This window comes from Theropithecus gelada, chromosome 10 (genome assembly GCF_003255815.1).
Source record: "Theropithecus gelada isolate Dixy chromosome 10, Tgel_1.0, whole genome shotgun sequence".
NCBI classification, from domain to species: domain Eukaryota; kingdom Metazoa; phylum Chordata; class Mammalia; order Primates; family Cercopithecidae; genus Theropithecus; species Theropithecus gelada.
The window spans coordinates 60,459,189-60,483,472 of NC_037678.1; the positions used below are offsets into that span (position 1 = coordinate 60,459,189).

A 24,284-nucleotide genomic window follows, 5' to 3' on the forward strand; every position below is an offset into this window, starting at 1 on the left:
TAATGTTTGTTGAATAAATAATATTAATTTAGGACTTACTATTTTATGGTCATTTTATTAGTTTCCTCAGGCTACTGTACCAATGTCCCACAAACTAGGTGACTTAATGCAACCAAAATGTGCTCTCTCATAATTTTAGAAACTATAAATCCAAAATCAAGGTGTTGGAGGGGTCAGGCTCCCTCAGACTCTAGGTAGAATCCTGCCATGCCTCTTCCTGGCAGCTGATGGTGCCTGCCAGTCCTCCGTGTTCCTTGGCTTATGGCTCATTACTCCCATCTCCGCCTTTGTTGTCACGTGCCATTCTTCCAGTTCTCTTCGGTCCAAATTTCCCTCTCCTTGTAAGGACATCAGTCATTTGGGAATCAGAGCTACCCTAGTGACCTCATTTTAACTTGATTACATCTGCAAAGACCCTGTTTCCAAATAAGGTTACATGGACAGGTACCATGGATTAGGACTTTTGCAGCCAGAAAGTGGGTGAGTGGAACACAATTCAATCCATAACAAGCATTTTAAAAGTATCAGGTATTGCCATGATTCTTAGATGCCAACTCCGCCCCCCACCCATAGTGAAATCAATACCTAGAGAGGGGAAAGGGAGTGTTCATGGCAACTCAATGAGATATTTGGAGATCTGGACCCCGCGGCACCCAGGTCTCCTACCTCCTAGTGTTCCATTTTCAAGAATGAAACTTTACTAATTCAGACTTGCTAAGAGTCGGCCCACCTCCTTTGGTGGTTCTCAAACTTTGGCATGCAGTAGAATTGCTTGGAGGGCTTATTGATCACCTAGAGTTTCTGATTCAGTATATCGGGGTGGGGCCAGTGAAATTGCATTGCTAATACATCCCCAGGTGAAGCTGATGCTGCTTGTCCAAGGAAGCCACACTTGGAGAAGAGCTGTTCCGCATTGGTGGTGCTCAAGCTTAGTGGCACATTATAATCACCTGGAAAACTACTGCACACCCAGATGCCCAGGTTGCACCCCAGACCAATTAAATTAGAATCTCACTGGTAATTTTTAAAGCTCTGCAAATGATTTGCTCAGTCAAAGTTTGAAAGCATGGCTCTGTAATACGTCAATGGAGGTTTTTAGAGAAAAGACATTATTCAGGGCATCTGCTTTAAAGTATTCATATTTCATAGATAATGAGGTTATTTAAACTAACATGGTTTTTTTGTATTTAAAATATTATCATACCAGAGAGCATTTATTGAATGCTTACTGTGTGCATACCTTGGACTAAGTGGTTTACCAGCAACATACCATTCAGTCCTCCCAATAGTCTTACGGGGAAGTACTACTGTAATCCGTGTTTTACAGGCAGGAAGAAACTGGCATGCAGAGGGCTGAGTAACTTGCAAGAGCTCGCACAGTTAGTCTGACATGGAGCCAGATTTTGATGCCAGGCTGTCTGGCACCAAAGCCAATATATTAACTGCTGTGCAGTCCTGCCTCCTGATATGAGGGAAAGCAGTGCATTCTCCTTTAAATGCTACACACATCCATATCCCTGTTTACACTATTGATTCTTATGTGATGTAGCTCAGCCTTTGCCTCAATTACAGTAGTTCTGAGTCAGTGGGGGCATAGATGAATAAAGTTTTGCTGCATTTGTAAGACACCGGAATCATGTGTACCACAGACTGAATTTGCCCTTCTAGATTAGAAGAAGGGTGGAGGAATGTGGAGCAGGTGTCCTGAGCTGGCAGGCAGAAAGCAGGGCCTGTATCCTACATGCTGTGCATCCTAGCTAAGGGACTACTCTGTCCAGGCCTCAGTGTCTTGTCTTTGATTTTTTGGGTTTTTTTTTTTTTTTTTTTTTGAGACAGAGTCTCGCTGTGTCGCCCAGGCTGGAGTGCAGTGGCCAGATCTCAGCTCACTGCAAGCTCCAACTCCCGGGATCATGCCATTCTCCTCCCTCAGCCTCCCGAGTAGCTGGGACTACAGGTGCCCACCACCACGCCCGGCTAATATTTTTTGTATTTTTTAGTAGAGACGGGGTTTCACCGTGTCAGCCAGGATGGTCTTGATCTCCTGACCTCGTGATCCGCCCATCTCGGCCTCCCAAAGTGCTGGGATTACAGGCTTGAGCCACCACGCCCGGCCAGTGTCTTGTCTTTGAAATGAGAAGATGCTGCAGTTCCCTGACAGTTGCAATGTGTAGCTTTAAGCTGAGATCTAGTCACGCCAGCAGAGCATCCTGGATTCAAAGAGGACAATGCTAGCTTTTAGTAGAAGCAGGGCCTCACTTATGTTTTTTTTTTTTTTTTTTTTTTTTGGTCCACTTCCTATGACTGAGATCTCTCTCTGACTCCAGGATTTCAATCTTCATGATTTCCCAGGAAAGTCTGTCTGGAGATTCCAATGGAGGATGGTCCAGACGAGGAGCCCTATGGGGAAGAGGAAGAGTACCTGATCAGTGTCTCCCCAGGAGAGTGGACATGAATCCCTCATTCAGGGAAAACCTCTAGGTGGAACCCTGAAGACTCCTGCCCCCACCAGTTGGCTGGGTGGTCCTGTTCCTAACCCAGAAGAGAGTCAAGGGTTTTGCAGAGTCCAAGTCCTGGGATCCTCCACTACCTCTTTTCTAAGTGGTTTCCCAGTCTCTACTTAAACTTCTCCCGTAGCGGGGAGCTCAATACTTGCAGAAGCCAAACAGGGCAGGATTCCTGTCTTGTTTTTCATATCATTATCTCCTTCCTTCTAACAACCACAGATTCAAAGTATTTGCTCATTAACTATTTGTCCAACAAATTAATGAGTAAATAGGAGGGAACTTCTAACTTTGGGAAGCAGGCAAAGACTTCTAAGAGTAGGGGACATTGAGTTGGGCCTAAAAGGGTGAAGAGAAGGTTGCCAAACAAGAAAAATTGGGGAGGGGAATTCAGGAATTAGGTACTTCCAAAAAAGACCTAAGCAGTTCTACTTTGCCAGAAATTCCTTCGTTGTATCAAGCCAACCTGGTCCTCATTCTGCCGCTGGGACCATAGAGACCCAGCCATCAGATGCATGAAGAGAACGTTCCTTTGTATTCCCTCTCCATGAGAAATGTCCCTGGATGTTTCATGCACTCCTCCTCTTGTAGCGCGATTTCCACACTTTTAACAGCTCTTCATTCCTCTCCCGGGAGCCATTCTACCTGCCAGTATCCCTTGTAAAGAGTGGCACTCAGAACAAATCACAGGACTCACGGTCCATCCTGGGCACATCCCCTGTCACCTACCCCTCACACTCAGCTAACAAGCAAAGGTCAGAGAGAGCTCAAAGTGATCCGTTAGAAGGAAAAATGCCAAGAGCTATGGCCGCGTCACCTCGTCCTCACCTATCAGAAGCAGTAAACTTTGGATTGCTGTGTCTTAAAACATTCTTCAGCCTTGGAAATGTTCCTGCAGAGGAATAAACAGGCTTATGCATACTCTCTTTTTATCAGCTTTTGGTACCCCCTGCTGGCGAAATTGTGTGACCCAGTTGGCAAAAATCTCAGAGTAACTACAGGGGGAAAAAAAAAAACAAAAAACAAAAAACAAAAAAAAAAACCCTATTCGGAAAGTCATAAGTACTTGAGTTTTGAAGGCTCTGAGAATTCCCTGAATTATATGATCATCCTATGAGTCATGTGACTATTGGATGAGATTTTCTTTTTCTTCTTCAACATGCTATAGCTGCAGATATTTTGTGGGCTCTGCGGGGGAAATCTCTGGCTTCCATGAACATTTTGTTAATTCTGCAAACATTCCAAGAAGGAAATGCTAAGTTGCCACCCAAAATATTTCTAATTACAAATATTCCAGGTCACCTGATAATTTTATGCAGGCGTTTCCTTCTCTTTCTTTGCACATATCTACTTTTAAAATGGTTATAATTTGTGTTCAGAGTAAGAGGACCATCTTTTCTACACTTCAAGTTGCAGACTTTTAAGTATAAATTTGTGCAACAAATTTATTGAGCCATGTGCCAGACACTCAGCAAGAAATTGGAGTAGGTGCAAAGAGTCAAAAGCCCTTCTCCTAAGAGGTTCTTGTCGTAGTAGGTGAAAGAGTTGAATCACTGCAGTTTGACTCAACAAGTACTTAGCTGACATGGCACCAAAACCCTCCCTGATCTGCTGCCAGGGTTCAAACCAGGTTCTACCTCTTACATAGCGACAGGTATTTCTTCTTGGTGTTCGTCATCTTTGTGATTTTTGTCTCTACCTCTGTATCTGTTTAATGCCTATCTTTGCCATTAGTCTTCATGTTCCATGAGGATTAAGGTCAAGAAGACATGATCTTGTAGCATTTAGCAGAGACTGATACATGTACATGTTCAATGGATGAGTCAAACCAGAAGAGAAAATAATAATTCTATGTAGAAGAGCAGGGAGAAGCCTCAGAGGAGATGCGACACTTACATTGAGCCTTGGAGGATAAAGAGGAGGCAACCAGTGGAGAAGAAGAGGGACACATCAAGGAATATGGAGTATTGAGGAATAATATGGTGGGAGGAGGTAGTTGATGTTTTCTGAAATGGGAGGATAAGGTTGTGTGAGGGGAATAAGATTGAGTTGAAGCCTGGTCCATAGTTAAAGGGTCATAGTTTAAGAGTCCAGTGCCCTGTTCACAGATTTGGGTTTCTCTTTTGTTGAGAGAAAAAAATAAGGGCCTAAAAAGGTGAAGAGAAGGTTGCCAAACAAGAAAAATTGGGGAGGGGAATTCAGGCATTAGGTATTTCCAAAAGAGACCTAAGCAGTTCTACTTTGCTAGAAATTCCTTCGTTGTATCAAGCCAACCTGGTCCTCATTCTGCCCCTGGGACCAGAGAGACCCAGCCTCTATGGTCTGGGGGTAGTAAATTAAATTATTTGGCTATGGAGATGAATATCAATTTTTCTGTGTTACTGAGAGGTCTTTTTTAAAAACTTAAATTCAGAATTCTGGAAGAATAGATATAGATCCCCAAACTGTGGTTTTGTGTTTTATTTCCTTCCACAAATACCCTCTCCATTTCCGCCTTGTAGCTGTCTTTGCCAATTGCCAAAACATCTGTCCCTACATTAAAATGATTATATAACATTATTATCACCATGAACATACAGAGTCAGCCATCAGCTTTAAATACCAAGGAGGTAATATATCTGATATTTTTACAATTCAGTTAACTTTCCAATTTTTAAATATGTGTTTTGGGGATGCTTAGTTTTTCTTTTTTGAATACAGGTGTTCAGAGCTACCCAAACATTTCTATAAAGTACCATTTTTTCATAAAAGCAGTGAGGCTTTTATTATTATGATGATTCCTTTGAAAACCAATGATCTGTGCCTAAGACAACCCTTTCCATATTACTTTACCCTGAACGGAATGAGATTGGTTGAGAGTTCTGCCCCCAAGGAAATATCAAAGCCTCCGAAACATACTCATTTATAGTTTTAAAGTTAACTCTCTTATCAGATTTCCTTTTATTTCCTGCTGGGCCAATGTGAGCAGAGCTCAGATAGAAGCAAAGAATCTGCTATATATCTTTTCAAATTTATGATTAAGAAGGTCACATATACATTTTTAAACACACTCCTTTTTGATAATAAATGAAGAATAAAATTTCGAAATGTCATCAGCGGCAGAATTGCTCATTTTTCTTTTGTTGGCCTTCCCCCCGCCCCTGTCTAATTGCCTGACTGATCCAATGCTTCATTTCTTGTTGTACGTCTGCCTGGAATCGTTTCACTGGTAGAACAGTGTGCCTGTGGCCAAAGCATTATAACCAGAAGATGCATTCCTCTTCCTGAGTGCCTTTCTTTCCCCAAGCCAACTTGAAAAAAAATAATAACAATAATGAATGAAGAATTCCATTTTAGGCTACATGTTTCTTCAAATGATGGCCCAAACAAGAAGTATAAAGAAACTTTTCTCGGCCGGGCACAGTGGCTCACACCTGTTATCCTAGTACTTAGGGAGGCCAAGGCGGGCAGATTGCCGGAGCTTAGGAGTTCAAGACCACCCTGGGCAACATGGTGAAACCCCATCTCTACTAAAATACAAAAAATTAGCTGGATGCAGTGGCAGACACCTGTAGTCCCAGCTGCTGAGGCTGAGGCATGAGAATTGCTTGAGCTTGGGAGGCAGAGGCTGCAGTGAGCTGAGATTGCACCACTGCACTCCAGCGTAGGCGACAGAATAAGATGGTCTCAAAAAACAAAACAAACAAACAAAAAAAAACGCAACTTTTCTCTTCTTGGTTGGGATTCCTGGATCCAGTTCCCCTCTCTACATTTCTCTACTGTGCTCTCTGCTTCTAGAGTGTATTCTGTATGAAGTCTGTCAAAAAGATCACTTGCCACTTCCGACTGTTGTTGGGTTCAGCTAATGAGAGCTGCCACAGGGGACCAGAGGAAGGGCATAAGGTGTAGTCAGGGCATTTTTTTGCCTCTGGTTCTCTCCCTGTGAGGTTGTCTATGACTGGCTGGGACTTTCAAGAGAAAGCTGCTGCTTCTGTTCACGGTGCCTCCTCTTCACAGCTCTCTCCTTTGGGGCTCTGGTTACTGCTTCCTCTATGTGTTCCTCTGGTCCCATAGGTAATAAACAGCTCTCTGATTGACATGCTGTTATATCCTGGGTCCCTATATGCTTGTGACCTTTATCAGCAGACCTTTTATAAATAGACCTTCTTCAAACTGTCCTCATTTGCGTATGCCATCTGTCATTCTCCTGTGAAGTCTACACCTAGATCATGAGATTCATGTTTCAAGGAGGATGCTATCAAACTGGAATTTGTCCCACGTGAATGCCTCTAAAGCACTTCTAAGTTGAGATCTAGGGGTTTTTTTTCTTTTCTGTTTTCTTTTTTGTTTTTTTTTTTTGTGTTTTTGTTTTTGTTTTGACGGGGTCTCTGTCACCCAGACTGGAGTGCAGAGGCGTGATCTCGGCTCACTGCAGCCTCCACCTCCTGGGCTCAAGTGATCTTACCACCTCAGCCTGCTGAGTAGCACAGGTACGCACCACCACACCTGGCTAAATTTTTGTTATTTTTGTAGAGATGGGGTTTCACCATGTTGCCCAGGCTGGTCTCAATTCCTGGGATCAAGTGATCTTACCACCTTAGCCTGCTGAGTAGCACAGGTACGCACCACCACACCTGGCTAATTTTTGTAATTTTTATAGAGATGGGGTTTCACTGTGTTTCCCAGGCTGGTCTCAATTCCTAGGCTCCAGTGATCTGCCCAGCTCAGCCTCCCACAGTGCTGGGATTACAGGCATGAGCCATCGTGCCCAGCCTAAGTTGAGGTTTATCATTTCCTTTTATACTTCCTTTGGCAGCGAGATTGTTACCTCTTGAAACTATCTGTTTCGCGATCAGTGGGGCTCAACCTTGGAAAATTAGTCCCTGTATTGCACTGCATTTGACCTCTCTGGGACATCTCTTCTTTGTGTGTTGAGACAGGAATGACCAAAATTGAATTTGAAGCCTACTCTTGTGAAGGACGGAGCAAGGGACCTGGAGAAATTTACTCTCAAGATATCTGATGTTTAACCTATAGCCTTTCATGTGATAGGACTATGACAGCTATATTTAGATGCATATTTGTTGGAAAAACTCAGAGGGACCATGTTGGCTTTTTAGAAATATTTGAATAACTCTTATATGCAAGAGGAGTTAGTCATATTTTTGTATCTCTTATGATATATCTAAGACCAATCCAGTTAAAATGTAAAGGACATAGATTTTAAATCCATAGAAAAGAACTTTTTAACCTTTTAGTTCCTCAGTGAGGTCAGAGTCTATGTTGCTTGCAAGAATTCAGGGAGAGATGGGATCCCACAGTGGGGCTGCTGGGGAGGGAATTCGAACATTGCAGTATAGTTGGATCCACTGGCAATAGTATAAAAAACAAGAATAGCAACTGCTAGGCATCAAGTGTCCACTATGTGCAAGGCACTGTGCTCTGTGTATTTTACGCATTGTCTCATTTAATCCTCACAGCCCAGTAAGATTGGTCCTGTCATCTGCCACAGTATATAGAGGAATAGTTCAGGATTTAGAGTAAGAAATTTGCCCTGGGTCTTGCAGCTAGTTGGCAGTCAGCAGAGGTAACCTATGAACCTGAGTCTGTCTGACACCAAAGCTGATGGTTTTAACCTCCAATGGTTGGTGTCAGAATCACCTGGGGAACTTGATGGCCATGTAGAATTCTAGGTCCTGTCCTACTTCAGTGATCCGGAGCCTCTCTCTCTCTCTCTCTCTCTCTCTGTGTGTGTGTGTGTGTGTGTGTGTGTGTGTGTGTGTGTGTCTTCGGGTGGTTCAAATTTACACCAAAGTTTGCGAAGCACTGCTCTACACTATTATTATCAAAATAGTGATATTATAATATCCGTCTGGTTCTGAGGGTCTTTTATTCCCATAGGAATAAGACTGCATCAATTCAGCTGTAACTTTCCTTCTTTTGAGCTGTGAAACTAACCTGCACACTCATCCACCTCCAACCACCAGCCCCTGCTTCACTTTACTATTATTTGGTGGGTTTTTGATGAGCTCAGTTCCTGAGAAAGACAAGTCTCCATTTTTAATTTCATTCAGAGCCACAGAAACAGAAAGGCCAGTCTAGCCACTTCCTCCCTCTGAAAGGAGACTTGGGGAAAGGAATACAAGTCTCGTTGATTTCCTCTGAAAGGAGAGTGGGGGAAGCATTGTACAAGTCTCATTGATTTCCCATTTTAGGCTCAAACATAGAACACACGCATTGTCGGGGGTGAGGCAGCAGCGTGAGTCTCCTATTTCTGAGTAAACGGAAACCATTCATGGTTTGTTCTGCCTTGATTCTTTTTCTGGAGAATGAACCAGATTTGGGGGCTGAGGATGAGGATTGGGGAAGAACAATCTATCTTCCCAATGCTTTAATGCAACTGCCACCATCTGACTGTGGTTTTTCCCCTTGCACATGTCCCAAAGGAAGCTGGCCAAGAAGCAGAAGGAGACCCAGAGTGGAGCCCAGAGGGAGATGGGGCCTGTGGCCTCTGCTGACAAACCCACCGCCAAGCTCAGCGCCAGCCGCAATGATGAAGGCTTCTCTTCTAGTTCTCAGGACGTCAACGGATTCAGTAAGTAGAGCCAACAAAGGGGAAGGGGACATCCGTGGTCCAGCTCGGCCCTACTACTTCTGCTGTGAACCCGACACATTGATCAGGTGCTGCCAGGCATAGGGTATGGATGCTTCCCTGAGATGGACTGGGATGAAGGTTCTCCCTGACAAAGACTTGGGGCAGTTCATCCTAAGGTGAAAAGGAATATTTAAAAAATCAGATGGAAATGGGAGCAAGTCATCCTAACTGCTTGTGGACATAAATAGAGACAGGTTAAAAATAATAGCAGTAAAAAAGAAAGAGGAGGAGGATGGTTATGTCCTTAAGGAGAAAATATGCCACACTGAATGGAGTAGCTTAAGATTTTCAAATCAGTGTTTCACATCCACCACATAAGGTAGGTGAGTCATAGATTATGACTGTCTCCACTCTGAGTGCTTAGGAAACTGAGGCTCAGAGAAGCAACTTATCCAAAATACAATGGCTGATGAGTTACATATTTAGACTGGAAGCCACATCCCTCAAACGTTTGCCAGTTCCAAGCCACAGCCAATGTTCCAAGTGGCATTGGTCAAGGGCACCTGAGTCCTTGTGCAGAGTTAATAAAGGATCCCAAGATTTGAGTGGTTAAGATATCAGGGTTAACCCTTATCCTAAGGAGAACTCCAAGACTGCCAATATCTAAGGCTTCCTTGTGGACAGACTGGCTTCTGTTCTTACAGCCATGATATCAGCCAGTTAATAGACTAGATTTCCCAGCCTCTTCCCAAATTGGGTAATGCAAGAAGTCTAAAAGAATCTGTACATACACGGATGTCCTCCACATACCATGTAAGCTACAAATGGAAGAAATTCCATTTTGTAAAAATCACTCAAGATATGATCAGTTGGGGATGATGGGGATCTATGAGAGGATAAAGAAAGAAAGAAAAAAATTCCCCCCTTCTATAATGTAGACACTGTCTCTCATCCTCACCATAGTCCTGTAAGATCTTTAGTATTATTGCTCCCATTTTATAGGTAAGGTATGCAATGCTTAGTGTGTTTGGCCAGCCATCCCAGAGCCACACAGCTTGTTTTAAATGGATCCAGATCTGAGAGTAACTCAGGCCCATGATTTCTAAGCTCCAGTGCAGCACAGAACCCACCTGGGGAAGTTTTCAACACATCCATATCTGGGCCCCACACCTGATCTCCTGAATCAAAATCTCCTGGGGGATGAGAGGTGGGACCCAACTGAGGGATATGGATTTTGTAAGTCGTTCAGAGAGTTCTCATAGGCGCCCAGATTTAGAATACAGCACTTGGACAGAGGCAATAGCTATGCTCAGATACTGATGTGCTGCCTTCAGGAAGAGAGATTAGTTTAAACCTACAAAAATGTTGAGAAGATTGCCGAATTGAATAGTCATATACCCTTTACCTAGATTCACCAATTGCCACCATTTTGCAACATTTGCACTTTTGCACTTGGCTGTACTCACCCTCTCTCTCTTTCTCCCCTTATCCATGTTTTTTTTCCTCCCAAATATTTTGGAACCATTTAGAAGTAAGTTGCAGACATCATGACACTCTACCTCCAGAGAATTCAGTATGTGTTTCCTAAGAACTAGGACACCTCTTCAACATAACCACAATAAAGTATAATCTTACTTCAGTGATCTAATATACCAGTTCACAGTCAAATTGCCTCAATGTCCTTCAAATGTTCTCTATTGCTTGTTTGTTTGTTATTTTAATCCAGGATCCAATCAGAGTGCTCACATTGTATTTGGTTTTCAGGTGTCTCTCTTTGATCTAGAACAGCCCTCTCAACTTCATTTTTTCTGTCAGGATACTGACTTTTTTTTTTTTTTTTTTTTTTTTTTTTTAAGACAGAATCTCGCTCTGTCGCCCAGGCTGGAGTGCAGTGGCGCAATCTCCGCTCACTGCAAGCTCCGCCTCCTGGGTTCACACCATTCTCCTGTCTTAGCCTCCCAAGTAGCTGGGACTACAGGCACCTGCTACCACACCCTGCTAATTTTTGGTATTTTTTTAGTCGAGACAGGGTTTCACTGTGTTTACCAAGATGGTCTCAATCTCCTGACCTCATGATCCGCCCACCTCGGCCTCCCAAAGTGTTGGGATTACAGGCATGAGCCACCGTGCCCGGCCTTGACATTTTTTTAAAGTCTAGGGCTGTGGTCCTTCAGAGTGTTCCACAATCCAGATTTGTCTACTTTTTTTCATCATGATTACATTCAGGTTAAACATTTTGGCAAAAATATGACATAGCTGATATGACGTACTTCACTTTGCATCGTATTAATAGACACATCATACTACTTTGCACATTACCCGTGATGGTAAGTTTGAGTTCTTCTTAAGGTTAGAGAATGGCTTTTAAAGACAAAGTCTAATGGTACATACTGCTTATGAGCAAATATTTAACTTCTATTTTTCTTAGGGATCAGAGCAAATTTGCGGTTTGCCTAACCATGAAGCCAGTCCTTTTTTTCCCATTTTCAATCCAGATAAATCACTGAGACTCATACATTTCCTAGAAGCAGGGAAATTGGTTGTTGACGCAGACCAGGGTTGACAAGAAAATGGGCTTGATTTTTCCTTAAAAGAAAGGAACATCCTAGCTATAATTTTGCATCTGTAAACCAACCTGTGTTGCAAACTTACAGGTAGCAAGGAAGAATAAGTTCTAATGTTCTATTGTACTGTAGGGTGACTATAATTAACAACAGTTTATTGGATATTTTCAAATAGCTAAAACAGTGGATTTTGAATGTTTCTAACACAAAGGAATGAGAAATTCTGAGGTGATTAATATATTAATTATCCTGATTATTATACATTATATACATGTATCACACTATACCCCATAAATATATATAATTAATTACTGTCAATTAATAATAATAGAAAAAATGAGAAAGGCTTATCAGGAGCTCACTGAGTCTCTGGGTATGCTAAGGTGTCACTGCATCCCCTGTTTTTGGCCCTGGGGCAGAGAAGTTCATTTGCAAGTTTATCTGATTGAAAATACTGGCCAAGTAATACCAATTCATCCTTTTCTGTCCAGTCCAGCCTCTTGTGCTCACTTTTTTTTCTGTTTGTAAAAGTACCCTGGGAGGACTCTGAAAAGCAAAATGATTATGGCCAAAAATTCATGACAATCATTGTGACCCTGAAATTTTAGATATTGGTTCTCAATCTTTCTGATCTCAAATGCAAGCCTGGGTAACACTGATTGCTTGTGTTTGAAAGGAGAACATTGTCACTGTTCGCTATGGGCCAAAACTTAGACCCTTAAGATGAAAACACCCAAGACTGAAATAGTTTAACTTGCCATAAAGGAAGAGGAGAAATATCCAACGAAACCTAATTAGATGTTTTAAAGGCCAGGGACAAACTTTCCAAATGATTGAGGTATGTATGTATGTGCATGCAGACGTGTTTTATATTTACACAGACATGTAAATACATACAGAGATTTATAAACCTACACAGTCATCTATACACAAATATGCATCTATAACTGCATATATGCATTCATTATAACAGTATTGCTTTCTAAAAGATTTCAATAATGATTGACTTATTATACTCAATTATTAGAAAATTTTGCATTTGTCTGAATCACTGAATACATCAGGACTCTCTATGCATCTGACGTCCTCAGGCTACAGCTGCAGAAACACTCTCAGAATCTTTTGACTGCCCTAGAATGCATCAGGTACCTTTTAAAATGCCCTGTGGAACCACTGGGATGAGATTTGAAGGGGGGAAATGTAAGTAATGCTTACACCGGAGATGAGAAATTGCTTCTGAAATCACCCTGATGTATGTAGAATTGAATCTATTTTTGTGACGTTAGGGAAGTGACTGCCTGGCTTCTGAATCGGTGTCTTTAGGAGGCCCTGAGATTACGTGCAAATGTTGAGGGAGCATTGAGAGAGGTGGGGCACAGAATAGTTGTTACGTTGCAAAAGATTACAGAAGAATGTGTCTTGAGCAATTATTTCATTATTGACCAGGTGGGCCCTTGCCTAATTCAAATTCTACCTCTCCCTGCACAGGTTTATTTTCTGGGGTTTTCTATTTCAAGTCACTGCTACGTTCTGTGACATCTGTTCAATCAACCTCCTACTATTGTATAGGAACAATGACCGCCAGGGCTCTAGGGTGATGGGGCTTTGTTAGATATGGCTGTTGCTTTGGAGTGCCTTGGCATTCTTGAAAAAAGGAGTACGTGTCACATTTCAAGGACAGCCAATGTGCATTGTTTTCCATTTAAAGAAATGCCAGCTTTTATTAAGTAATCTGATTTTGATCTTACTGCCCTGTGTACTTGCTATTTTTCTCTGTGATCTTTTGCTCACTGGGATCATTTTCTGGGTCTTTCTTCTGGTGCTTAAATCTTCTTCTTTATCTCTTTTTTTCACATGTCATCTTCTCGTTCATTTTCAGTCCAAACAAAAATGCTTCAAAACAAATCCTTGTTGAAATCCTGTGATATGGGGACTTGGTTGTCTACTCTTCCCATAATGGCATTTGACAGATTCACTTGCCTACTGGGTACCAGGAGTTAACTCTGTCCTTATTTTTATGCTTCCCCTCTATTGAATTATTCCATGTCTGGAAGGTAAAGGCAATCCTTCTCTAAGGGTCATGAGACAGACACTGGGCCATCTAGCTCTCTGCTAAGTGTGACCTTGGAGGTGAGATTTAATGGCCTTTTTCTCAGTACATGCCTAACCCTGTGCTGTAAGTCATGGGGCACAGTCTGGGGACAGAGGTAGTGTCAAAGATGAATAAAATGTGGTATTGTATCACAAACAATACATGTATCTACTTGTAAGCCTTTCATAGTTTACAGAGTCCTTCTGCAAAACACTCCAGCAATAGTTCCTTATTCCTGTAGGAATAAGATGGCTAGTAGGTTTTTAATTACTCCCATTCTACAGATGAGGAAACTGAGGTTCAGAGAGTTTTCATGGCCCAAATCATACGTATATTGCAGAGTTGTAATGAGAATACATTTCTCCTGATTTTAGTTAGAGTCTATCCATCTCATTCTGCAAAGAATTTGGGGATATATCCAATAAAAGAACCTACAATTTAAAAAATAGAAAAATAAATAATCAGTATCAGGAAAATGTGAAGGTCAGGACCAGGATATATTGAAATATAACTATATTACATTAAAATTTAATCTAAAATACGCAGTCTGATAACTTTTAAATTCCACTTTGGCGCTGAGATTTCTCGTAGAAAATGCCCAAAGAAGAAGAAAACTTTTACTGGGCACCTACTATGTGCTAAAACTTGTGCTTTATATAAATTCCACTCTGAAGCTCCCTAGGAACCCTGTCATTAGATATTATTCCTATTTTGTGAATGAGAAAATTGAGCTTCAGAGAAAACTGAAGTAAATAAGCCCAAAGTCACACAACGAAGAAACAGTAGGGATAGAATTAGAAGCAAATAGGGCTATCTGACTCCTAAACCAGTGTTTCTTCTCCTGTACTGTGGATGGTAGCCCAGCATTCACCAATCTAACTGAGGAAGGTCACTGACAGCTGGGAGAAAGGGAGAACTTCACTTCCTTACTGATAGGTCAGCCAGCTTTTCTACCATGTGGGCAGAAGCTGCTGCCACAGCTGTGTTCTGAACAGAGGCCTGGGGCCAGGTACTGGCATGGAGCCTAGCAGATTCCCACAAGGTGCCAGGTACTATGATAAGCATGTTCAAATATGGAATCTTAGTCATTCTCTCAGTAACCCTGTACAGTCCATATGATTATTAACAAATTCATCTTGCAGTTGAGGAAACTGATGCTCTCAGATATTAAAAGACCTTCTTAAAGTCATATGACAAATAGATAATGGGACTGCACAGCAGATACTCTACTTTCAAAACCAGGCAACTTTACCTTTCCTCTGACCTTTAGCTGTCTCTGTACCATGAAGGTGAGTGAAGGAGAGACAGGAAATCAAGGTGAAATAGCCTTTCTGGGTGGGAAAACAGTGCTCCTTACTGGTTCCTCTATTCCCCAAAAATCCTGCCTCAGGAAGGCAGCTGCCAAGTGGACGTACTCACGGACAGGTTCCACCAGAATCATCCTACTAGGACCCTCTTAGGAAAGTGAGACTGCAGACCAGTGGTCCCATCCTTAGGCATTCCAAAGCTAGACCAATCCCTGGGAAGTTATAGAGAGAGATGAGCAAAGAATGGCCCCTACCTAACAGAGAGCTTGCAGCCTGGCAGTGGAGACAAATGGTTCAAGAAAGTACATCTTTGTTACAGGACTCTGTGCAATGGAAGCCTACACAAACAGCCACAGGACCCTTTCCCTGACTTTGTAACTTCCAACGTGACCAAAATATACCTGGCAGCCAGCACACAGTAACCTTAAGAGAGATTTGCTGGCAATGAGGAGGGTGGACCCTGAAACCTGATGTTCTCCCTGCTCTTTCCCACACACAACTCATAAAAGGGTTTCTTTTGGGGAAGGTCAGAGAATGTTCAGGCTTGATACTCCCTTGGGATGGTTCATTAGAGATGAGGCAGGCATAAGGAAGTGCCAGGCAAAATTTTAGCCAGATTATTTTAGGAACATGTTATGTAACTAAAGCAATTCAAATAAGGAAGACAGATCATGGCTTTTGAAAACAATAGAGGCTGACTGAGGTGGTGGTAAATTCTTTGTAAAGATTCCTTAACCCTTTCAGGAAGATGGCCAGCTGGCTGGGAAATGGGTCTCTGGGAAAATTGGCCTGACCCTGATCTTCTCTGGGGAAACTCTTGACTTGATGATGTGTGATATCAAGGATTACTACATTTGCTTGGGACTTTCTCTGGGTCAGTCATTTTGCTAGGTGCTGTTCACATATTATCTCTGATCCTCAAAACAATGCAACCAGTTAGGAATTATTATCTTGACTTCATAAATGGCATCATTGATGCCCCCAAGCTAAGGGCTGTATTAAGCATTGCTTCCTAGACAGCCCCCCAAAACCCCCCACCATGGTTGTTGGTCAGTACGCACTGACAGTTGCCCAACTCTCTGGCCCATCAGATACTCATTGAGTACTTGTTTGAATATATGAATGAATGAATGAAGGAATGAATGAATGAATGATGGAGCTGGAATTCACACTAAGATCTTGTAGTTCCAAGCCCAGAACTGGTTCCAACTTTTCTCATAATGTATTCTCTCTTTGATTAAGCCAAAAGCTGTCCTCTGTAACTTCATTCATTCCTGCTTTTGTACACAACCGTGTATTAGTTAGCAACCATGTGCTGGCCTTTGTCTGCCCTCTGGTGTCACACAGGGTAATGGAATCAGTGCTTCTCCTCCTGTAGCACCCACACCCTCCCCAAATATTTGATTGCAGCTACCTGTGTGCCCAGGTCCTTCCCTCAGGCTAAGCAGTCACTGCATCAGCCATCAGCCCTCCTCGGAATAAATTTCTGTTTTTCAGTCTGCTCAAAATTTCTTTTGACCCTTCTGTCTCCATTTGGTCCATGCCCATGGAATGTGTGGTTTCCAAGACAACCATGACCCTCTACATTGGGCTGAGTCACTGGGAGTTCAGAGAGCTGCCATCACCCTCACTCTGATCCTAAACCTGGTTTTAGAATATACCACTCATGTTTTAATTAACCTCTAAATATTCATCACATGACTGCCTAATGTAGAAATCATGGCTTCCAGCTAGGGCTGCCTCAGTCAGCCCAGATGAAGATGACTTTGGGGGTCCAAAGATTTTACATTTTGTCTGTTCTGTTTCTTGTTAGGTTTGGCCCTGTTTGCTAAGCCTACTGGGCTACTTTTTTTATTTCTAGTTATGTCAGCCAATCACTTAATCCTCCTAGTCTGGGGCCTCGAAATGTAGTAATTATTGCATTGTTAATATTTATGATCCTAGTTATTATCTATGGAGCATTAATTATATGCCCATTTCCATGCTGAGTGTTCTGTATGCATTCCTATCTCGTTGGTATAGTGGGAAAATTAAATAAGTGTTATGATTATACCTGATAATTTAAAGGTGAGGAAACAGGCTTTAAAATAGTAAGGAGCCTAAGGCTTTGTAGCTTTAAATGGCAGAGCTGGAACTCAAACCTAGGTCAGCCTGACACCCTGAGGCTCTTAGCCCAAGACCACTCCTCCATGCTGCCTTCTGTAGATGTTATCATTCCCATTTTATAGACAAGGAAACTTAAGGCCACAGACACTGAGTCATCCGCTCAAAGCAGTAGTTCTCGAAGCATGATCTCCAGAACAGCAGCATCAGCATCCCCTGGGAACTTGTTACAAGCAAATTCTCAGGCCCTACCTCAGACCTGCTAAACCCAAAACTCAAGGGTTAGGGCCAAGCAATCAGTTTTTAACCAGCCTTCCAGGTGATTCAGAGGCGTGTTCAAGTTTGAGAATCAGTAGCTCAAAGTAATGCCCAGAACTGTCAGACTCAAGCCCTTATTCTTTATTTGCAAAGCTGTCTTTCATGATAGTAGAATTATGGGCTCTCTAGGAGAGGAAGACTCTAGCTCACCTCCCTGGGAAGATGCACCAAGAGGTTATTGCCACAGGAGTACTGGACCTGAAGGCTGCTAAAGCCTATTAATAGTTATGAGGATCTCCAAATCTGGGAATCTCTCTCAAGCATATCTTTGATTTTGTCTCCTTTTGTCTAAACAGTGAACAATCTAAGAGTCAGGATGGAAGGAGTGGAAATTTACAAGGAAAAGCAATGATGAGTCACACACTGTAATCGAGAGCTCAACAGAGCATTGTGAAAAAGAACTCAAAAATGCAAAAATCCTGTTTGCAGGAACAATTATATTTTCAGGTTGCTCCAAGATTAAATTGAATCTTGGAGAAGAATTGAATGTTACAAGTTTGCCCCCTCCAGTTTTATTGAATATCTTACAGGAATTATTGAATATTTTACAATCATCCACTTGGCTGACAGATTAAAGGACACACTTATTAAGTTCCTCGCAACCCAAAGTTGAATGGAATTGTTTATTCCTTAGAAGTTACAAAATGGAAATTTAGGTAGCCTTGAGAAAGTTGACCAATTTTCTATCACGAACACTAAGGAGTTAAGTTTCAGAGAAGAATATTAGACTCAAAAAATGATACAGTAGTTATACATAATCAAACTAAAACTAAAAATTACCTTAGATGTTATTGATCCAAACTTCTCATCTTAAAAATGAAGATTTGAGTCACAGAGAGTTTTCCCAAGATCACTCAATGAGTCACGAGTAGAACCAGAGCTAGAATTGGGCCCGTGGCCTTTAATTAGGGACACGACCATTCTAGTTTTGTCCCATGGTACCCCTCAAAGGAATGAAGTACAGTCAACAATGGTTTGTCTTCTATGTAATATTTTCTGTAGACTCCTAATCTGATTTCTGCATAAATAGAACCTTCTCAAATTGAATTATACTTTTCATCTCCTGGTTATAGGAGTAGCTGAGGTGTTCCTTTAAATATTCAATGAATGCCGACTATATGCCAAGAATTTTGGGGATTGTAAAGATAAATAAGACATGGTCTCTGCCTTCAATGATATTACTGTCCTCCAAGAGGACAGTTGTAAGTGGATTAGTTTCAATAAATGTGATAAGTGATAGAGAAAAGGCATGTATAGTGTCCCAGAAACACTGATTAGACACCCACCAAGTGATTAATTCTGGCTACATGATTTGGAAAATACGATGTAAGGAGATGGATTTTGATTTGAAAATAGTGCAAGAGAAGAGATTGACCCAGGTGGAAGGGACAAAAGCTTGGAGGTATGAGGTGTGAGGTCTGGTGGATTCAGAGAAGTAGCTTTTAAATCCAAGATACTCTGTGTGAAGAGTGTATGGCCGGAGATGAAGCTGGAATGGTAGCTGGAGCCTCCTTGGAAAGGACTTCACATTTGTGTACCATTTAAATTCACTTTCCAGGAAGGGTAACCTGCTTGGGAATTGGAGTGATCCCAGTGTCAAGTGTCCTTGTGTGATTTTGGAACCTGGCTTTATATGCTCTTTGAGTTGTATAGATACAGCTTTCCGTTGTAGATAAGCAGAGTGCATTTTATCAGTTAGAGACCTTCACTGTCAGCTGGCCCAACCATTCCTCAATACCCTTTCAAAGAGACCTCAGTAAAGTTACAAGGCTGAAGTTGCTTTTTGACAATTTATCCTAAGCCGCTACATCTTGAGAAGAAAATAGAATTGTTCTCTATACCTCACAGGGGGTCCTGAATTATATCAGGGCACTTAAAAAGCGCTTATTAAAGTAATCAGGGATAAAGAAGTGATGTTGAAGATGCAAATATATAGTTGCTAGGTAGCAGAATAAACTGAACTTGGAGACCAATTTCCCCCCCTCTGCTCAAAGCTACAGCCTTGATGAGTTGAAAACAGAGATAATAATTTTACTAGCTAACATTTTGTGACTAATTACTGGACAAAGCACTTTCTATGCCTCATCTCATTTAATATGCTCAACAATGCTATGAGGCATGTTATGGAAACTGAGGCTCAGAGAACTTAAGTAACTTGCTCAAGGTCATATAGCTACCATGAAACCGAGCCTGGGCTTGAACCTAGGTTCACACGACGGACCTATCAGCAGCCCCTCCTTCTGGAAACGTTTTCTTTGCTTGACTTTTACTCTCCTTGTTTTTTGCCTTCCTCCCTAACCATGTCTTCTCATTCTTCTTTACTGGTTCATCCTCTTGTTCCCAACTTCTAGTCATTGAAGTGTCCCTGGCCTTAGCCCTGAAGCTCTTCCTTTTTGCTTATACTCACTCTAGGTAGGTGATGATGATGCTAAATGAGATAGCATACGAAGGGGCCAGATTTGAAGCAGAAGAGAGGGCATTTACATCTAGGGCAATTAGGTTTGAGGTGCTACTGAGTCATGGAAGAGATGCCAGGTTGGCAGTGGGCTCTGGGGGTCTGGATCTCAGCAAAGGGGCCTGGCCTGGCAATATAAATGTTCACTACATTTTGTATACAGTGTGATTGGAGACTTTGCCATGAATAGGGAAACTGCAGCCCACAGTGGGGAAACTCATTGCCTTGGATCACACGGCAAGTTAATGGAAGAACCAGAACTTTGAGCCAAGACTTACATATAGGAGGACCTATAGAAAAGCTGTCAGTTAAAGCTCAGGGTATAACATCAAAACAGCGGACTATAAATGGGGCTGTGTAAATGTGGTCCAAGTGCAGAGCATTCTGGAAATCCACCTGGATCCTGGCATGGAACTCAGAATGTGTGAAGGAGTTGATGGATTAGAGGACTCCATCAATATCTACTCAGCCTGGATTGTGATAGGATCTCTATATTCAAAGTAGAAATTTATTGCAAGAAGCTGAGGTCTGGTTTATGTATTAATGGTTGGGAGTGGATCTAGGAAAGTCAATGGAAGAGCCATAGGATTGACTATCACAAAGATAGAAAAGCTGCATGTGAGGTAGTAGAAGGAAATGGCAAAGGGCCAAGGATGGGCAAAGCCCCTATGCTCAGTGCATCACCATTTCCATAATTCTCTGGGTTGCTTCCTACACAATTTTGAAAAGGGGTTCCATGATGTTTAGTTACTCAGCACTGGTTGACTTTTAGTGAGATGTTCTTAACTAGGTGGAAAGAACTGCCCACCCCACCAGACATCAAACGCATCTCAAATTTACACTCGCCTGTAGAATAGACAGATGTTAAGTGAGCACAAGTTTCCACTAATCAAAATAATAACTATTAGTGGCATAAGAAATGACATTTCTACTCTCAAAAAGCCCATGAAATAGGGAATACAGATAATAGTTATATGACTTGGTATGTCCAGTAGAGCTGTGTGCAGAAGCTGCCAAGAGAATGGTGTCCAATGAGGGTGGGGGAGCTGTCGTGGACCATTAACCTGTGATTCATCTCTGTTCAGATGATTTACTTTTCAACTTACCAATCATATGAGTTGATATCCTAATTATATGGAGGCTGAAAATGAAATAAAATTTCAATTCCCCGTAATAGCAAGGATACATTCAGCAGAGATGTAACATAGATTAATCTTGACACATTCCTCTCTCTCACCTCCCACATCGAGTTCAACACCAAGTTTTGATGAGTCCACATCTTCGATATATCTAGAATCCATCTATTTTCCTCCATTTCCACTACCTCCATCCTTGTCCAAGTCATCATCATCTCTTACCTGAATAAGATCCACAACTCCCAAATAATCCTCATATCCATCCTTGTCATTCTCTAGTCTGTTTTTTTCATAGCAGCCAGGGAGGCCTTTTCAAGGCAAATCTAAACATGTTGCCCCACTCATCCCTGGGTTAAAACAATTCCATTGCTTCTGATTGTTTATAAGCTAAAGATCAAAGTCCCCATCCTGATTCCACATACAGGACTTGTCCTTCTGACCTTCCCCAGGCTCCCTCATCTCATTTCCCCTTTCCCTGTGAGCTCCAGTGACACCATAATCTTCTCACAGTACTTAAACTTTGTCACACTCCTTCCACCACAGGACCTTTGACCATGCTACTGCTAGACAGAGCAATGGCGTGGTCAAAGGTCCTGTGGTAGAAGGAATGTGGTAGAAGGAGTGTGGGATGGGAGGCCTATAGGCCAAATCCAGTGCACTGTGTCTTTATTAGAATAAAGCTTTATTAGAACACAGCCATGTTTATTTGTTCACACATTTCCTATGGCTGCTTTTGTACTACAATGGTAGAGTTGAGTAGTTGCCACAGAGACCACCTAGCCCACAAAGCCTAAAATATTTACTCTCTGGTCTTTGTCAGAAATGTTTTCCAACTCCTCATCTAGATCCCTGGCTACACTCATAGCCATACCCATAGCTCTTCTCCTAATTGATTCCTTTAGACCTCCATTCTTACATTTCTTCCTTTCCTGAACCCCTTCTCCTTTACCAGATTGGATTTCTTTTGTTAGGTGCTATCACAGAATTGTGTTCCACCTTTTCTCTCAGCAATGACTGTAGTTTGCAAATGTGTTTACGACTTGACCCCCCTACTGCATGGGAAACTGAAGAAAGGAGGACCATGTTTTTGTTTACTACTCTATCCTCAGCAGGGTGTCTGACCCCTCTGTTAGATGGCAATCTTGAGAGGGAAGGACCGTTTATTTTCTGCTTATTACTGTATCCTCAACATTTGGCACAGTGTGTGGCACAGAATGAATACCTGAAACTTCTTGACAGATGGGTAGATGAATAGTTGGATAAATAGACAAGATGGGTATATAAATCCTATATGCTCAGAGAAAACTAAAAGGAATATTTAGAAAGCTTGATACAACTGACATCACAAACTATTGTCCTGTTTTCAGCATTAGGAATTGAATAAAGGTGGATAAAGAAATCAAAGGATGATGCCTTGCCAGTCAGATTCTATCTGGATCTTAGCCTCTCTCCCACTCCTGCCACCACCCACAGTAGCCAACACTGAAGGGAATTTTATAAAGCCCTTTTTATGGTTCCTACAAAACTAGAAGCTGCTACTCAAAATATCCTCAAGAAGTCAACCATTTGGGTCTGTGAATCTGATACAATTAGTCCTTCAATCATAGGAATAGGAAGAGAGTTCAACTGGTGATTGTCAGACCACATACGAATATAGGCAGAGATTCAGATGGCCTACTATATGGCCCTCCTTATGGAAAAACCAAGAAAAACAGTAAAGAAAAGAAGCATATGTAACAATAGATTGTGGTTCTCGATAGGATGGATGACCTTACAGGTAGCCATGGGGACAACAGTATTCTGAGGAGGTTCTGGGAGATGATGGGCACCTGTTACATGGGTTTAATCTATGTAGTCATGGAGACCTGGCTTTTCTACACCACTTGTCCTGGCAGCAAAGATGTTTCTCCAGTTACTGAAACTCTGAAGTAAAAACTGTGAGGTAAAAAGGAAGATATCTGGACCATGCTGATTTTCTAGGCGAGAAGAAGCCATGGTGAGTTGATAGGATATCAACTTCTTCTCTAGGTGAGAAGAAGCCAAGATGAGTTTAATACGAGCAGGAATGAGCTGGGTGCAGTGACTTATGCCTGTAATCCCAACACTTTGGGAGGCTGAGGTGGGTGGATCACTTGAGGTCAGAAGTTCGAGACCACCCTAGCTAACATGGCAAAACCCCACCTCTACTAAAAATACAGAAAAAAAAAAAAAGAAAAAAAGCTGGGTGTGGTGGTGCATGCCTGTAATCCCACCTACTCAGGAGGTTGAGCAGGAGAATCACTTCAACCCAGGAGGTGTAGGTTGCATTGAGCCAAGATCGTGCCATTGCACTCCAGCCTAGGCAACAGAGTGAAATTCTGTCGAGAGAGAGAGAGAGAAGGAAGAAGAAGAAGGAGGAGGAGGAGAAGGAGGAGGAGGAGGGAGAGGGAAGGAGGAGGGATGAGGAAAAGGAAGGAGGGAAATAAGGAAGGGAGGAAGAAAGGGAGGGAGGAAGGAAGGAAGGGAAGGGAGGGAGCGAGGGAGGGAGGAAGGAAGGAAGGAAGGAAGGAAGGAAACAGAAATAGAAATAGAATCCTTAAGCTACTTCAAGATGATCAAAGAAAACATCATAGAGAAGTTGAATCTTAAATAATGTGTGGTCAGAATTAGTCAATGCAGAAAAGAAGAAATAAGTTATTGCCCTTTGTTTTGGTGTAACACACCATACCACAACTTAACAGTGTAAAACAACAACTATTGTATTTGGCTTATAATTTTTTGGACCAGGAATTTGGATAGGTTACAACAGGGATAGCTTTTATCTGCTTGAAAATGTGGAGCCTCAGCTGGGATGACTTGAATGGCTGGAGATGACTGTGACAGCTCTTGTAGGACATGTCTGGGACCTCAGTTCTTCCTTAGGTGGCATCTGTCAGGGGTGGAAGGCCCAAATGGCTCCCTTATTTGCATATCTAACCCCCATGCTATAATCACTGCAACTTCTATGGTTGGCTGGAATTCCTCCCTCCCTATATATATACCTTAGGCTTCCCTGTAGCATGACAGACTCATAGTAACTGTACGTCTTGCATGATAGCTCTCTTCCCCCAGAGCAAGTGTTTTGAGAAAGCCAGAAGGAATGCTAGTCCTCCTAAATCTAGGCTCAGAACTAGCCAGCTTCACCTCTGCTGTATATCATTATTAAAAGCAGTCACACATTAGCCTAAATTTAAGTAAAGGAGCAGACTCAACCTT

At 42.1% G+C, this 24,284-nt stretch overlaps 1 protein-coding gene across 2 annotated transcripts in view; it reads left to right on the forward strand.

The window, feature by feature from the left end:
* Positions 1–24,284, forward strand: part of PTPRT (protein tyrosine phosphatase, receptor type T) — a 1,113,081-nt gene that overhangs the window by 984,054 nt on the left and 104,743 nt on the right. For both annotated transcript variants that reach the window (XM_025399269.1, XM_025399270.1), the window contains one exon: positions 8,927–9,075. In XM_025399269.1, the coding sequence (XP_025255054.1) occupies positions 8,927–9,075 (149 nt within the window). The remainder of the gene's footprint in view (positions 1–8,926; positions 9,076–24,284) is intronic.